Source organism: Pristiophorus japonicus, chromosome 16 (assembly GCF_044704955.1).
Source record: "Pristiophorus japonicus isolate sPriJap1 chromosome 16, sPriJap1.hap1, whole genome shotgun sequence".
Classification (NCBI taxonomy): Eukaryota; Metazoa; Chordata; class Chondrichthyes; family Pristiophoridae; genus Pristiophorus; species Pristiophorus japonicus.
In genome coordinates this window covers 51,464,557-51,481,605 of record NC_091992.1, presented here as the reverse complement: position 1 = coordinate 51,481,605, position 17,049 = coordinate 51,464,557, and the positions used below count along the sequence as shown (strand labels likewise).

General features: G+C 45.5%; 1 protein-coding gene across 1 annotated transcript in view; it reads right to left on the bottom strand.

The window, feature by feature from the left end:
• clip2 (CAP-GLY domain containing linker protein 2) overlaps positions 1-17,049 on the bottom strand; it is a 173,088-nt gene that overhangs the window by 41,645 nt on the left and 114,394 nt on the right. Inside the window, exons 4-8 of the mRNA XM_070856805.1 lie at positions 12,298-12,422; positions 11,334-11,547; positions 9,707-9,904; positions 7,756-7,859; positions 3,589-3,649 (exon numbers count right to left, since the gene is read on the bottom strand). Coding sequence (XP_070712906.1) covers positions 3,589-3,649; positions 7,756-7,859; positions 9,707-9,904; positions 11,334-11,547; positions 12,298-12,422 — 702 coding nt within the window. The remainder of the gene's footprint in view (positions 1-3,588; positions 3,650-7,755; positions 7,860-9,706; positions 9,905-11,333; positions 11,548-12,297; positions 12,423-17,049) is intronic.

Sequence of the window (17,049 nt, the reverse complement as noted above, 5' to 3'; positions counted from 1 at the left end):
CATTGAGGTTAACCCTGAAACTGGTCAATGAGCCCAAAGTACCATCACGTTAATATGAATTCTTCTTCAAGACCAACCGTTGAAGATGTATCTATTATTTTAATCTGATACAAGTCTTATGATTCAAGTCGGTTACCAGCTGACCAGCACTTAAACCATTGATCCCGTTTCTTCACATGCAGCCAATGCCACGCACAGAGCTCGAGGGGGTATCAGAGAGCAGAGCCCCCACAGGTTCGTCAGAAAGCTCAGCTTCCTGCTACAGCCTCAGCAAAAATAGAGGACGTGCCAAGCAATGTTCTTGCAGACCAACACCAAGCAGAAATATTAAAAGGCTTTCAAACACAGAAGTAAAAAGAAAGCGAATCTCACCGTTTCTCTTCCAATGCAAAACGCAAGACAGAAAACAAACCCATTATGCTTGAAAATAAAATGAAGCTTTTGTGATGCCAAGCCGTTCTCGGGCAAGCTACAACACCAACTGAGGGGTGGGCAGGGGACACATGAACTGGTTTTACCCGAGAGTCTTCGAACTCCTTTTGGAGTTTTCCAGCTTTGGTCCTTTCAAACAGCAGGCTGTGTTCGAGCTCCCGAATGCGGGCATGCTCCAATTTGGTCTGAGTCTGTTAGTCCCGAGGGAAGATGATGAAAAGGAAAGAGATATAGAGAGAGAGAGAGAGAGAGAGAGAGAAACAGACTGTAACAGCTCGGCACAATAAGATCAACGGGGAGGGTGGGAGGGAAATGCATAAAGGTTACACAGTCAAAACTCTGGCACTGAAGGACGAAGTGTCTCCTGAATAACTTCTATAAAATCCATCAGCCATTCAGTGCAATTCCAAAAAAAGAGAGTGTGACGTGTTGTGTGAAACAATGAACACACGAGCCTTCAGGTTAGTCACACGCTCGAGAGCTGCTCATAAAATGCTCTTTTTTGTTCTTTCCAGCCTTGGCGTGGGGGGGGGGAGGGGGCGGGGGGGGGGGAAAGAGATCACCAGACTTGCACGCTGCTGCTCCCCACCGCGCAGAGACCACACCGAGATAGGGAACTCAGTACTGGAAATCATCACCGTGGCCCTGCTGCATGCCGTGACTGCAGTGAGACATGTGATGCAGTGCATCACGGTACCACATCATTAGGTTGAGGAAGAATGCTCAAAGGCTGCCCTCTGTTGCAGACGTAACAAAAGCAAATGGAAGCATTCTTAAAAAGGAGCCCAAACAAAAGTTCGGCTCGCACCCGTCTCGTGTGCACTTCAGACTTTATGGGCTATGGGTCACGGGGAGTAAAACAAAGCTGGTCTTTGCATGCAACTCTCTGCATTATCAGAACACGACGGAAGTGGGAAGAAATAGGGGGCAGAATTGCACACCTGTATAATCAAATTATGGAAGAATAATTAAAAAAAAGATTACCATGAATATTCCATTGCTCATGATCAGATAATCCAGTCAATGCTTATCGCTTACACTGCCACACACTACCTTGCACACTACCAAAATGACGACTGTGAAACGATTTACATCCTCGTGCAGCACATATTGATTTTTACTGCCGTCAATAGTCCACGATTTGATGGCACAATATCCGCCGATAAAATACTGACCACTTGAACTTAGTCTGGACCTACTTTTCATTTGTGGGGATTTCAGGATCAACCTGGCTCTCAATCAGCTCCAGAAGGAATTCTACACCTCGCTTCCAGTAGGTTTTGGGCCGGATTTAAAATATTTTTTTGCCTCAGCAGCGCTGGGTCCAAAGCAGCTACAGTTATGGGGCAGTATAAAGGCTTTGCTATCTCTCACTTGGGCATGAGAGGATTTTGTTTCATCAAAATTGGGATAGGGACAATTGGTGGGTCATTTTCAGCGAGCAGGACGGGGAGCATCAGGCCCTGGCTTTTTGGGTGCAGTTGCCACACTATTACTTCAGCTATATTTGTGTTTCAGAAAGGAACCTCACCTTGGATAAGACAAGATCTTTCCCCAAACTAGAGAGAGCCAAATACACCCTATGCTGGTCTACAATGAAAATCAGCATCCTTTGTCACCCGATTGGCTAAAAAATGCGTTCTGGACATAAAAGTGCCCGAGAAGCTGTATTACATCGTGACTTAAATAAGGAAATGGAAGTAATTGAAAAGGCACATGTAGATGCATTTCATTTCACTTCACCACTTGGACGTGTTACAAGCACCAATATGAACGTCAAAAAAAATCAAGCCATCAGTGAGAAACCTTTCCTTTGCTGGGACATTGCAGTTCATTTAGTCAACTAGTTTGAGATGGGTGACCAGCAGCAGCTCCTATATTAACTAGGAAATGGAAATGGATTTACCAGTCATCAAAATTAGCTTTCGGTTTATTAATTAAACTTGTCTGGAACAGAAACCCATTCAAAAATGCTCCAAACAGAGTCCAGCTCGCTGCTACTGGTACCAACTGGGTCTACCCCATTACCTTACAACAATGCAGTTTGGTGGGAACCCATTGTATTTAACAGGTTACTACATGTAGAGGATTCTTCTCATAATACAGTGCGACAAAGGGAAAAAAAAATAGATCAAGTAGCCAATCAATCAGAGGAGGAACTTTATACATCTATAGACAAAAGAACTGAAGTATATTACATACAGGAGACAAAACACTAGATTGACACAAGTTCACAGGAGCAGGATGATCAGGATCACATTCTCAAAGTAAAAATACATCCAATTAACCCATCCTTAGTCTTTCCAATTCACCCGCCACAGGAAAACAGTAGAGTTATAATTCTGCCTTCAGTGGAAGAGTTGACTATCTCCCGTCTTGGAAGTGAGAAACTGGAATGATTGCTCCCTCTCAAAGTAAGAAAAGTTAAAGACTAAACCTATGTCCTAGCCTGTTTTCATAACATAGAAACATAAACATAAGAAATAGGAGCAGGAGTAGGTCATTTGGCCGCTTGAGCCTGCTCCGCCATTTAATAAGATCATGGCTGATCTGATTTTGGCCTCAACGCCACTTTCCTGTCCGTTCCCCATAACCCTCAACTCCCTTTCAGGTCCATCACATTACCGTGAATAAAACTTCTGTACGAAGTGAGAAAAGGGATTAAATTAACATTAAGACTATTTCATCAGTTTTTCAGTTATGGTATTTCTTAATTACTTAATTCAGGCATTGAAAACTTCCATGGTGATGGATACCTTTAACAATTGCCCATTTACAGTTCACTGGCAGAGTTTTCCCAAACTGTTTGGCATTGTAGGAGCATATCTACAAACTCCTTCAAAGACAAACCCTTAACCTTAGTTCCCTTTTCCTACATGTCCGGGTGGCCAAACATGTGGCGTCTTCCTCGGAAGGGAGAACAGAACTCATCCAAGCTGAAGACATCGCCACAAATGTCATCAACTGTCTTGATTGACGCGTCCCTGCCAGGCTGCCCCCACATGGTGCCAGTAAAACTGGGGAAACACAATGAGGAAACGCCAGAAAGGGAACGCGATTCAAGACTTGGATTCCAACTGAGGTTTATTGATGAAGAGCCCAATGCATTTCATCTACCGAGATACCGATCGCATTATCTGTGTTCAACACTTTTACCTCCAAATCTCCTTTGGTAATTGATTCTTCTTCCACTCGGAACTGGAGATCTTCAATTTTCCTGTTAAACCATAAAAGTGAAGGAGCAAAATTAAAGTTAAGCTTGTACACACTGTAGTGTCACAAATCCAAACATTTTGGGGTGACTTGCTAGAGTCGGAGTTAATGAACATTCCTTTTCTGCAAAAATGAGATTAAAAAAATCATGGATCTTAGTTGCAAAAGGCAGTGGATGCCAAGAATCAATTGAAATTTTCAAGACTGAAATCAATAGGGTTTTGCTGTGTAAGGGCATCAAGGAATATGGAGCTAAGGCAGGTAATTTGAGTTGCAGGACAGGTCGACCATGATCCAATTGAATGGCAGAACAGATTGAGGGGCTGAGTGGCCTACTCCTGTTCTTATAAACTCCTTAGCCTCACCACCCCACCTCTAACTCACTCCAGACCCAGGTCCCAGCTCCTGCACCTTGGTTTTCCAATTCAGACCTCGTGTGAAAGCCTCCTTCCATTATCAGAGGCACAGCCTTCATCCATCTCAGCCAGACTCTCTGGAATTCTCTCAGCCCCAGGACCTCATTAAACCTCTCTTCCCACCTTTTAAAGCCTCCTCAAACCCATTTCTTAATGCATGCTTTTGGTTGTCTCTACTAACATTGTCTGCTGCCCCCACCTGTGTGAGAACATCACCGCAGGTCGGGGCTATAGAGCTGGAGTGCGGGGCCCTGGAACATAGTGGGCGAAGGTGCGGCGAATGAGGGTACGGGGCCCAGAAGAGCCCAGGGCCCAGGGGCAGCACGGACCTGCCCACACTGCGATGTGCGCACACTAGATTCGTGCAGCAGAGCAGGTCTCCAGTCGGCCTGGTTCAACCCTTGCCACTGGATAAAGGCTTAGCTCTGTCAAGCCCGTGTCGTGGCTGACGTGCAATGGTCACCACACGTTAAAAAAAATCCTGCGCAGACATCTTCCACCCCCTCAACTGGAGTTCAGGACTGGAACATCGTGTCCTTCATTGAAACATCTGTGAACTCTTGTGGAAGCAAGTTATCCTCGTTCGAGGGACCGTCTATGATGATGATGATTACTACCCAGCATCCCTTTCCCCTCAGTGAAGCTTGGTTGATCTATTACATCAAAGATGCCATATAAACCTACTGTATAAATGCAAGTCCAAAAGTTAAATACTGCAGATGCTGGAAGCAAATAAAAACAGAAAATGCTGGAAACACTCACCAGTTCAGGAGCATCTGTGGCGAGAGAAACAGAGTTAACGTTTCAAGTCGATGAACTGTGACGAAGGGTCATTGACCTGAAACGTTAACTCGGTTTCTCTCTCCACAGATGATGTCTGACCTGCTGAGTATTTCCAGCATTTTTGTATATAAATGCAAGTCCTTATTGATGGGAAAGACGGCCGAATGGCAAAACAAGTGCATGTTGTTTAATCAGCATCAAAGCAACACGCGTTTATAGTCGTTTCTGTGGCGATTTGTTTTATGCTCATCGACTTGAAGGATGTCAGCAAAGGATTTGGAAGACCTTTCCACTTTTACAACTGTGTGTCAACAAATGCACTGGCCATGTGTAGCAAATCTCCTCCAACTCTGTCCTTAGCCCCAATCTCAGACAAGCAACTACGACTGCATCCAAACGGCATTTCCATTTACAACATCTGTCCCTCAGAGATCGCTCATCGAGTGGTCAAGTACTCCGATTGGTACTGTGGACCCATGGCCAGTAGAAACTGATTTCAAGCTGCTCAAATTTAAGAGGGTCATTCAACAATTTGGATTGAATTCAAATCCAGCTTTTAGGGCTGGAACTCCAGTCTGTTATTCTACTCAGCGCTTTTAACATGTATTCACATAAATCTTAGAATCATAGAAAATGATGACACAGAAGGAGGCCATTCAGTCCATTGTGCGCGCATCGGTCGAAAAAGAGCTACCCATCCTAATCCCACCTTCCAGCACTAGATCGGCAGCCCTGTAGATCATGGCTCTTTAACAAAGAAACATAGGAGTTTACGGCGCAGAGGGAGGCTATTTCGGCCCATCGGGTCTGCGCCGGCCAACAAAGAGCCACACGGCCCTCGGTCAGCAGCCCTGAAGGTTACATATAAACCTATGAACAATGAACAATGGCGGAAAGGTAAAGAGCACACAGCCCAACCAGTCCGCTCCACACAACTGCGATACCCCTTACACCAAAACATTCTACACTCCACCCCAACCAGAGCACATCCAAGTACTTTTTAAATGTGATTAGGGTTTCTGCCTCTACCACTTTTTCAAGTGCAAGTTCCGAACCCCCACCACTCTCTGGGTGAAAATATTTTTCCTCATCTCCTCGCTAATTCTACCAACTATTTTAAATCTATGCACCCTGGTTATTGACCCCTCTGCTAAGGGAATTAAGTCCTTCCTATCCAATCTATCTAGGCCCCTCACTTTATACACCTCAATTAAATCTCCCCTCAGCCTCCTCTGTTCCAAGGAAAACAATCCCAGCCTATCCAATGTTTCCTCATAGCTAGAATTCTCCAGTCCAGGCAACGTCCTCATAAGTCTCTTCTGTACCCTCTCTAATGCAATCACATCTTTCCTGTAATGTGGTGACCAGAACTGCATGCAGTTCTCAAGCTGTGACCTAACTAGTGTTGTATACAGTTCTTGCATAATTTCCTTGCTCTTGTAATCTATGCCTCGGCTAATAAAGGAAAGTATCCCATATGCCTTCTTAACCACCTTATCTACCTGTCCTGCTACCTTTAGGGATCTGTGGACATACACTCCTAGGTCCCTCTGTTCCTCCACACCTCTCAGTATCCTCCCATTTATTGTTTTTCGCTTGCCTTGTTGCACCTCCCCAAATGCATTCTCACACTTCTCCGGATTCAATTCCATTTTCCACTTTTCTGCCAAGTCCATCGATATCATCCTGCAGTCTTAAGCTTTCCTCAACCACCCAGCCAATTTTTGTATCATCTGCAAACTTCATTATCATGTCCGTTACATTGAAGTCTAAATCATTAATATATACTATAAAAAGCAAGGGACAGAGCACTGAGCCCTGTGAAACCCCACTGAAAACAACCTTCCAGTGGCAAAAACACCCGTCAACCATTACCCTTTGCTTCCTGCCACTGAGCCAATTTTGGATCCAATTTTCCACTCTCCCTTGGATCTCATGGGCTTTTACTTTTTTGATCAGCCTGCCATGTGGAACCTTGTCAAAAGCCTTGCTAAAATCCATATATACTACATCAAATGCACTGCTCTCATCGACCCTCCTTGTTACCTCTTCAAAGAATTCGATCAAGTTAGTCAGACACGACCTTCCCTGAACAAATCCATGCTGACTGTCCTTGATTAATCCATGCCTTTCTAAATGAAGTTTTATCCTGTCCCTCAGAATTGATTCCAATAATTTTCCCACCATGGAGGTTAAAATAGTTGGCCTGTAATTACTTGGTTTATCCCTTCCTCTCTTTTTAAACAATGGTACAACGTTAGCAGTTCTCCAATCCTCTGGCACCACACATGTAGCCAGGGAGGATTGGAAAATGATGGTCAGAGCCTCTAATTTCCTCCCTTGCTTCTTTTAATAGCCTCGGATATATTTCATCCGGTCCTGGCGATTTATCTACTTTCAAAGATGCTAAAACCGTTAATACTTCCTCCCTTACCATGTTTATCCCATCCAATATGTCACACTCTTCCTCCTTAACTTCAACTTCGGCACCGTCCGCCTCGTGAAGACAGCCACAAAGTATTCATTAAGTACCTTACCCACATCCTCCGCCTCCACACAGTTTGGTCCCTAATAGGCCCCTCTCTCTCCTTAGTTATCCTTTTGCTCTTTATGTACTAAACATCTTTGGATTTTCTGTGATTCTACTTGTCAGTATTTCTTTAATCAATTAAAAAAAAATACCTACCCATTGAAAGGCAGTGGTTAGTTCCACACGACAGGAACTTCACAAATTGAACTGCTTTATTTCAAAATGTTCCCTTCCCTGCTGCTGATATCTTCCCCACTTCCTGGATTTTTAGCTCCCCTTTAACTTCCCCTCTCCCCGACCCTGGGTAGGACACCTTCACTCTTTTCCCTCTCCTTGGACTTACTAGCTCCCCCTTCCCCTGGAGCTATCATCTCCCGTTACCTTTTCTCCTCTTCCAGTGTGTTTAGCAGTTCCAGTTTTTGTTTTTCAGCTTTGTTCAGCAGGGATCGCACTAGCTGAAGGTTCGTCTCGGCCTCGGTCGCGTACTACAGGAAAAAACATCAAGTTGCTTATCTGAATGGCTTTTAGTGATTGGATTTTCACTGAAATTGAAGTGTCCAGTACACACAAGGGGTTTCACTGCAACGGACCCCGGGTCATCCTACTGTAGGTCTAGATATGGACCAGTAAACATTAATCACAAGGGACACAGAGTCCACATTTGGGAGAGACCTTGGACACAATACGTACAGTACAACTCTTAAATTATACAACTAAACCAAGTGCCTCCTTGTTAAAGGGGAACAACAACTAGAAACTGCAAATTAAACAAAAATGTTTAAGAAAACCCAGCAAATCAAATTAAAATTTGGTTTCTGGGGATGATGACACACTCCAGTCCCTCCGGTGCCCACCTCTCATGGAAGGCCGCGGGTGTACTGGTGGACACCACGTGCTCCATCTCCAGCGACACCCTGGTGTGAATGTAGCTACAGGCAGTCAGGCTGAACGACCCCCTCGACCACCCGCTGCCTGAACCTGTTAATGGCTACTTTGGCCAAGCCAAGGAGCAGTCTCACGAGGAGGCCCTCGGACCTGCCCGCTCCCTCCGCACTGGGTGCACAAAGATCAGGAGTGTGGGACTGATGTGTACAGTACAACCGAACTCCAATGATGGATGTCTAGTACTTTGTTCGGTCAAACAACCAATTTACTTAATTGCCAGTTAAATGACAATCGAGCTGGTAAAACAGGAGGATGGGAATTTAATCTGTTATTCAGAAAAGTACGGTTTATCATACACCAGACATTGTACTAAGTGTCACACTTTGTTAAATATGTAAGAAAGATAAAACCAGTCATTTCATACGGATCTGGAGCTGCAAATCTGAGAGCAGTTACAATTACCCTGTGATCGAATTCATGAGTTTACAGGGAGCTGCAATGACCTGGATGTGCCTATTTAGTCCATTTCCACAAAGGCAGGACCTCAGTGGTGTCTTTAAAAAGGGAGCACCCAGATTATGAACTAAACGTCACAACAGAAGAGGCCCCACATTACCAGTGAGCAACTCCACAGGGGATCCACTCAAATACAAGTAGGTAAACGTGACCTTCAACCAATGACGTGTCATTATAGCTCAAGTAAATGAAACCTCAAACAATCATAAGGTAATATGCTTTAAATGTAAAAAAAAACTTCCAACCGTGACTTTGAAAAGTTTTGATTTTCAGTGCCAAAAAGGACTTTGAGAACAGTGCAATAAATAGTGAAGAATGATTTAGTTACATTAAACTATACAAATTAGTTGCATTGTTAAGAGATGGCAACCAATTTAAAAAAGGGATTAACACCTTCACTAAAATAGCAGAAAAAAGGAATTTCATAGGAAATTGATGAAAATGTTCATTATCAATACAAATTGCAATTAGAAATCCAACCCCATTTAATAGCACAATAGGAACAGGAGTAGGCCATACGGCCCCTCGAGCCTGCTCCGCCATTCAATAAGATGATGGCTGATCTGATCACTTCCCCGCCCGTTCCCCATAACCCCTTATCGTTTAAGAAACTGTCTATTTCTGTCTTAAATTTATTCAATGTCCCAACTTCCACAGCTCTCTAAGGCAGCGAATTCCACAGATTTAATGTTAATCGTTTTGCATAATCCAATTTACAAAAGAGATTTTTACTTGAAAGGCATTGTTGCTTTGCAAAAATATTGGGCTAATTGAAACTGATCACAACAATCACCGCATGGCTGTTCCACCTTTTCCTCCTGCACCAATGACAGTCAGCATCACCTAATGAGCATCTAGGGCCACGTCGTGAATTATTTGTTAGCCTTGGGGGAGTTACGTCCTATTGTTACACCTTTGCCAGATGTTGTACCTGTGCATGGGTGGCCTTCAGCATGGCCAGCTCTTTCTCCACTTCGCAGATGTGGCTGGTTGCCTTGGCAACTTCGGCTCGCTCCAAGTCCCGCTCCGCCAGCAGCTGCTCAATGTGCTGCTGCTTTTCCTTCAGAGCTTCCTGCAAGGCTGTCGTGCCAGAGATCTTCCGGGCGTAGCGAGAGGACGTCTCGGTCAGCTGAGAGAGAGAGAGAGAGAGAGAGAGAGGAGAAATCTCAGTTTGCTGACGTACACTAGGGCTGATAGATTAGTAATGTCAGAGTTACTGTGGAATGTGGGTCAAATACTTGATCCAAAATCTGGAGAGAAGTTAAGTAGGTTTGTATTGGGGAGGGGAGGAGGAGGATTGAAAGAAAGTGTGTCAGTTTGGCTCAGTTGATAGGATTGTCACCTCTCGAGTCAGAGGACTATGTGCTCAAGCTACCCTCCAGAACCCGAGCACATAAACTCGGCGATACTTCAGTGCAGTACTGAGGGAGAGCTTGTTGCTGGAGGTATGTTAAACCAAATTTGCCTATTTAAATAGCATTAGGAGATCTTTAGCATCCATCTGAAGGGTGGTGAGCTCTCCTGATGCTCTGGCCAACGTTCCTCTCTCAAAAAAACCTAGATTAAATAATCATCTATTTCATTGACCTTTCTTGCAAAATAGCTGCCATGATTGCAGCAAAAGCCATTGTAATTCATTGCACGTGGATTGCTTCGGAACGTTTCTCAGGGATCTGATTAGAGTGCTGCTCTATAGCACCATAAGCGGTCCCTTCCACGCCAAAATGGGATGAGTTCACAGGTGTTTCAATGAAGGATCTAATATTCCAGGTCCAGAACTACATCCTTAAGGGTGGAAGATGCCTGTGCGTGAATTTTTTAAACATGTGGTGGCTGTTGCACACCAGCCACCACATGGGCTTGACAGAGTTAGGTCTTCATTCAGTGGCAAAGATTACACAAGACTAACTAGAGACCAACTCTGCTGCACAGACCGAGTGCACACAAATATTGCAGTATGATCTGGCCCGTTCTGCCCCTGGCTCCTCGCCTCTTCTGGGCCCCAGAATCACGCCTCTCTTGGGCCCCGGTCACTTCCATCTACGGACTCTTGCCGCCCCTTTGCCCCTCCTGCTGTGCCTGCCCGCACTGCAGTCAGCGACCTGGCTTTGTAGCCGTCGCTCCCTGCAGTGGCATGCCGCCGCATGCTGCTCCCTCCAATGGCCCCGGCCTGCTGATGGTCTTGCAGTCCGGGACCGCGCCGATTTCCGGGCCGGCTGTCGCACACTGCTCCCTCCAATGGCCTTGGCCTGCTGATGGTCTATATACATGCAGTTTGTCCCCCACGCCCTCGTCCAAAGGAGGTTGTGATGATGGGGAGGAAGAGACAACAGTAAACAAGTCCGGTTGTAATGGAAGGTGGCGAAGGCCAGAGATGAACAGGCTGTAGAAAAATCCGTGCTAATTTTATGTTGGTCAGCGTAATGTATTCAATGGAGTGCTTTAACATTGTTACTAAACACTGGGCACTGGTGATCAAGCTCTTCCAGGCGTCACTAAAAATAAGCAGACTTAATTGCTCCAAATTCTGGAGACAATGGATACAAGCAGGTCCTTACCAGTCCGGTCCGACTTGGTCTACCTCCTACAGAAGATGCCACGGAGCTGACAGAACTTATAGAGGAGCTGCTTGGGCTCTGTGTCAAGGCCGACACTCCCATGGCCATCCTTTTACTCTTCTTGCTTTTGGCTGGAGTGGTGGAGGGGAACCCAATCCGCATCACCTTGTGAATGGGGGCAAAGAGACCAAACTTGGGTGGGCATTGGAAGTATCTGTGAGGCACAAAACAAAACGATAAGAAAGGTATCAGGACCAACTGTTAAAAACACAAAGTGGGTAGAATTTTCCCACCTGCATTACAACCGATTGGAAGCTGCCCCCCACCCGACCCCCACCGCCCCCCGACCCCCAACCCCCACCGCCCCCCAACCCCCACCGCCCCCCCGACCCCCACCGCCCCCCGACCCCCACTGCAAGAAACATACAGCCCACAGCAAGGTGTGGATTTCATAAGGTTTCCAAATGGGATATTGAAGACAAAAGGAGAGCTAGCCTGGCACGAAGGGTGGCAAATGAGGCAACTTGATGAATTCTCAGGATACGGCTCTGTAAAGTAGTCCCAGTGAATGGCAACCTGCACAGGTAAAGGTAGCCTGGGGAAAATCTCTTGCTGTTGTCCTCGGGCACCAGGGAGTTCACAGCAAGAAATTAATGCGTCAGTCTCAGAGCAAGAGTGATTTTTGGTGATGCTCAACTTGAATTGGCTGCTGCAGTCTAACTTCAAGATTGCACTGAAGCAAATGGGATGAGAGAAATCTTGGGTTATCTGCAAGATTAGCATGTTTTCCAGATGAGCCCAAGAATGATTCTTTTACAAAATAAAACTGGGCTGTGTGACAGAGCATTGCATATAAGAGATATTCCAATCACTAATCTTTTTGCATGTAACATTTCTATGAACTCTTTTTCTTTTGGAAGAGGGCCATTGTACGTGTCAAGAGGTTAATGAGAAGGTCCATTACCTTGTACCGGCAACAGCTCCATCATTTTTGCCCAGCGGTTCATCCAGTTCAACTCCGCACCACTCTCCCTTTGCAAAATCCGTCTCTCCGACATACTTCACCACTCCGGTTTTAGTGCCACCCACCTGTAAAAGTGATCAAACCGAGTGTAAATAAAAACTTCCATCACCACCATTTCCATATGGTCTCGTTCAGGATGACCTCCATTATCACAGAATCAAAGCATTACACACTTGCCAAATAAACCAATATGGTCATGAAATCCAGTGGTTACATCTTGGAATGTCAACGCTTTGTTGCTGCGATGTGGTTTCTGCTCAATGGTGATGCTGAAGTTGCTGTGGAACGAGAGTCGGGACACCAGCAATGGAACCCCCTCCGAGGGAGGCAGCCTCATGGAGTTCTGCTTGGATTTGACACAATAGGCAACGACATTCGAATGCAATGCTAAGCCAGGTTGACAACTGTAATGCATTTGCTTCATGGGTTCTTTGCTTAAAAATTCATAGCAACACAATGCTATTAAGAACTAGTTGGTTTATTAACAATGGTTTAACAATCACACTACACATTACCAGTTCATCCGCCAGGTTCACAACTGCATACCTCATCGTGGATGACCTAGACCCAACTGACTGGGGTTTTATTGAGTCTTGTGAACATCACGTGTCTGGCTAAGCCACTCCCAACTCAACAGCTCTGCACTATTTTAAAGTAACTTAGTGCCCCCTTTTGTAAGGGGGCAAAAATCCACAAATTAACCAACAAACATTAAAGGGAACCTTGACAAATCGAATTAAATTAAAATTTTGTTCCCTGTTGAAATGATGCATTCCAATCCCACCTCTCGTGGAAGGCCGCGCGTTCTTGTGGACACCACGTGCTCCATCTCCAGGGACACCCTGGTACAAATGTAGCCACAGAAGAGAGGCAGGCAGTCAGGCTGAATGACCCCCTTGATCACCCGCTGCCTGGTCCAGTTAATGGCTACCTTGGCCATGTCCAGGAGCAGTCCTACGAGGAGGCCCTCAGACCTACTCGCTCCCCTCCGCACAGGGTGCCCAAAGATCAGAAGTGTGGGCAACAGCTCTACAAATTTTTTGATTGAGAACAATAAATAAACATTAAATCAAGTGCCCCCTTATTAAAGGGGGGGACATTCCAAAAAGTTTACAAGTGCCCTTTTTTGTGTGGGTTTTTTTTTGGGCACTAAAACCACAAATTATACAAGTGCCCCCTATAAAAGGGGAGGGGGACACTAAAACTCGGCAATAAAACAAATTAAACTTTAAAACATATAAAATCAAATTAAAATTTGGTTGCCGGGGGTGATGTACTCCAGTCCGTCCGGCGCCTATCTCTCGCGGAAGGCCGCAAGCATACCGGTGGACACCGCATGCTCCATCTCCAGGGACACCCTGGCTTAGATGTAGGCGTGGAAGAGAGGCAGGCAGTCGGGCTGAATGACCCCCTCGACTGCCCGCTGCCTGGATCGGCTGATGGCCCCCTTGGCCGTGCCCAGGAGCAGTCCTACGAGGAGGCCCTCAGACCTACTCGCTCCCCTCCGCACAGGGTGCCCAAAGATCAGACGTGTAGGCAACAGCTCTACAAACCTGTGAGCATCTTCACAGGTGCATACATTAAGGGCATCACGGGATATGGGGAGAGTGCAGGAAAGTAGATTTGAGGTAGAAGATCAGCCATGATCTTATTGAATGGTGGAGCAGGCTTGGGGCGCCGAATGGCCTACTCCTGCTCTTATATTACGTTCTTGTGATAATGTTCTCGGAGGGAAGTCGAGTAATGGGTCCACTATATCCACCTGTGAACTTTGTAAAGCCAATTTGGAGTGGACTTAAAAGGTTTGTAAAATGTGGACATACGTGCTTGTACTCCAAAAACATTTCCAATTTAAAAACTATGATGGGCTCTCAGAGCACGTTATCGTTTTCTGGAGCCTGTCTAGTTTTTCCATTTATTAGATCATCTTTTCAACAGCAGATGCTCATGTTGGATTACTTCCAACTAACTGAACAGGGACAGGGAATCGTTAGAGAGTCAGCAGAGCTCAGGTCAACAGATACACGTACAGTCAGCTCTCCAAGTTCCATCTGATGAAACAAAAGTGAAATCAAAATAAACTCCCTTTTAAACCACAAAGCTGTCTGGTAGCCATGGCGATCAAGGGCTGGACACCCAACGAGGTTACAGGTTTGAATCTCAGTCACCATTGTCTTTCAGACTCGCCTGCCCTCATTGGGCAGGTTTTGGCAATCCTCAGCCAAGGTCAGTAGAGGCAATGTTGTACAAAAGTTCCAGCTCTGTTGATTGGCCAATCATCAAGTCTTATTGTGGTGGTTTGCAGAAGTCTGTGACCTAAATCGTTCTAGTCTCCGATGGGAAGAAGCAATTATATATAGAAAACCTCTCTTCTAGCACTGTTGAGAGCCCTTTAAATGGTAAGGTATGCATTCTGGGAAGAGTCAGAATTTATTTGTGCTCTTGTAAGCTGTAGGCTCAATGTCAATGGTAATGGGATTATCTGATCTAGGATTACACACCATCACAGCTACAACCAGGTCTTAGTTGACCAATTCTGTTGCTGTGTATTATCACTGCCATTCAACTGGAGGAGCATCAAGTGTAGAATTGGCATCTGGGTAAGGAATGGGTGTAAACAGTCCCATCACCATCCAATCGGGATCAGTTACCACAAACCAAAACGAGTCAGAAAAAGTCCATCAGTTATGTTTTGAATGGCATTTCACTACCTCCGTGTTATTTCCAGACAGCCTCACTCCTTCATCAACTACAAGAACTAAACCTGTTGCTCCCACTTTGACAAACTCTCCTTTTTCATTTTCTATATGTCAATCTCCCAGTTGCACAGGAGTCGTCGTCAAGACCAGTTGGAGACCTCCAGTAAAGTGGGGTTCAAGGCCAAGGGATAATTGGACCAGGCCGCACAGATGTAATTTAGACCCCATTTTAGCATATATTGTCAATAAATTATGCAGTTCCAGTTGCTGAAAGTGCGAGCTGATAAAGTTGCAGCGAGGGAAACAAGGCATCTGGAACCCAAGGAATGATAATAATGAGGGAGGAGGAGGAGGAGGAGGAGGAGGAGGAGGAGGAGGAGGAGGAGGAGGAGGAGGAGGAGGAGGAGGAGGAGGAGGAGGAGGAGGAGGAGGAGGAGGAGGAGGAGGAGGAAGAGGAAGAAGAGGAAGAAGAGGAAGGAGGAGGGGAATCAAAGGGGTGAATGCAACATCCAATCAGGTACTAGAAAAAAAAAGACAAAAAAAGGAAAAGAAAAAGAAAATTGGTGTTCAAAATCTTCGAGAAAATTCCAATATCTGAAGGAATTAAACTCCAGACCTTTAATAGTTACTTTTTGATGTCAGCGAGGTTAATTGTTAGTCATTAGCACTAATCACATCATTAAAAGGGTACTTACTCTTGTAATGACAAGACTTAAACTTTCTGTGGTGAGTTTAACGGGCAATTAATGGGCAAATACAGCAAGCTCCGAAAACAAATGAGGAAGCCAAGGGCCTGATGCAGTTTTCATGAAGCTAACAGCAGAGCAGTGCAACTCTGACAGCAACTTTTGGATATGCACATTTAACCGTGCATCTGCTCCTCGCCTGAAGTTGCTGCACCATTTGTCCAATAATAACAGCGAGCGCCATTAGTCTTGCCGTTATTTTGACAGCAAATTTTAGCCCTGTGTGATGGACTCAATAACCTCAGGGCAACTAGCAATGGGCAAGAAATGCTGCCTTGCCAGGGTTTCCCACATCCCAAGAACAAATTTTTAAAAAGATCGTGTCCACATTTATGGTAGAAACTGCCAATGGAAACTTCAGTGTAATTACATGCTCCCACCAGTGATGGCGCTGTAGTATCATCATCATAGGCAGTCCCTCGGAATCGAGGAAGACTTGCTTCCACTCTTAGCATGAGTTCTTAGGTGGCTGTACAGTCCAATACGAGAACCACAGTTTCTGTCACAGGTGGGAGAGATAGGCGTTGATGGAAAGGGTGGGCAGGGAGCCTGGTTTGCCGCACGCTCCTTCCGCTGCCTGCGCTTGATTTCTGCATGCTCTCGGCGATGATACTCGAGGAGCTCAGCGCCCTCCCAAATGCACTTCTTCCACTTAGGGCAGTCTATGGCCAGGGACTCCCAGGTGTCAGTGGAGATGTCGCACTTTACCAGGGAGGCTTTGAGGGTGTCCTTGTAACGTTTCCTCTGCCCGCCTTTGGCTCGTTTGCCGTGGACGAGTTCAGAATAGAGTGCTTGCTTTGGGAGTTTGACACGCGAAATATGTGGCCTGCCCAGCGGAGCTGACCAAGTGTGGTCAGTGCTTCAATGCTGGGGATGTTGGCCTGGACGAGGACGCTAATGTTTGTGCGTCTGTATGTCTACTGGGCGAAGGGGACGAGGGCGTAATAAAGTGCCAAGTTTATTAAGTAGTTGACAGGAAGGCATGCATATGAAAATTTATATCTTAAAGGGACAGGTGCGATTACAAATAGAAGCAGAATAATACGTTGTGCATTACATGAATTAATGATTCTCATCCAGCAACAGCATACACTTTGCCTTATTGTGATAAATCATCATATTCACCAGGGATTCAATCTGACAGGAACTGCTTGGGCAATCAACTATTGACAAAAGGATAAATCCACCGGCTGTGCTCTTGCACTTAGAACCAATAGAACTGGCAGTAACAAACATTCACCACACCG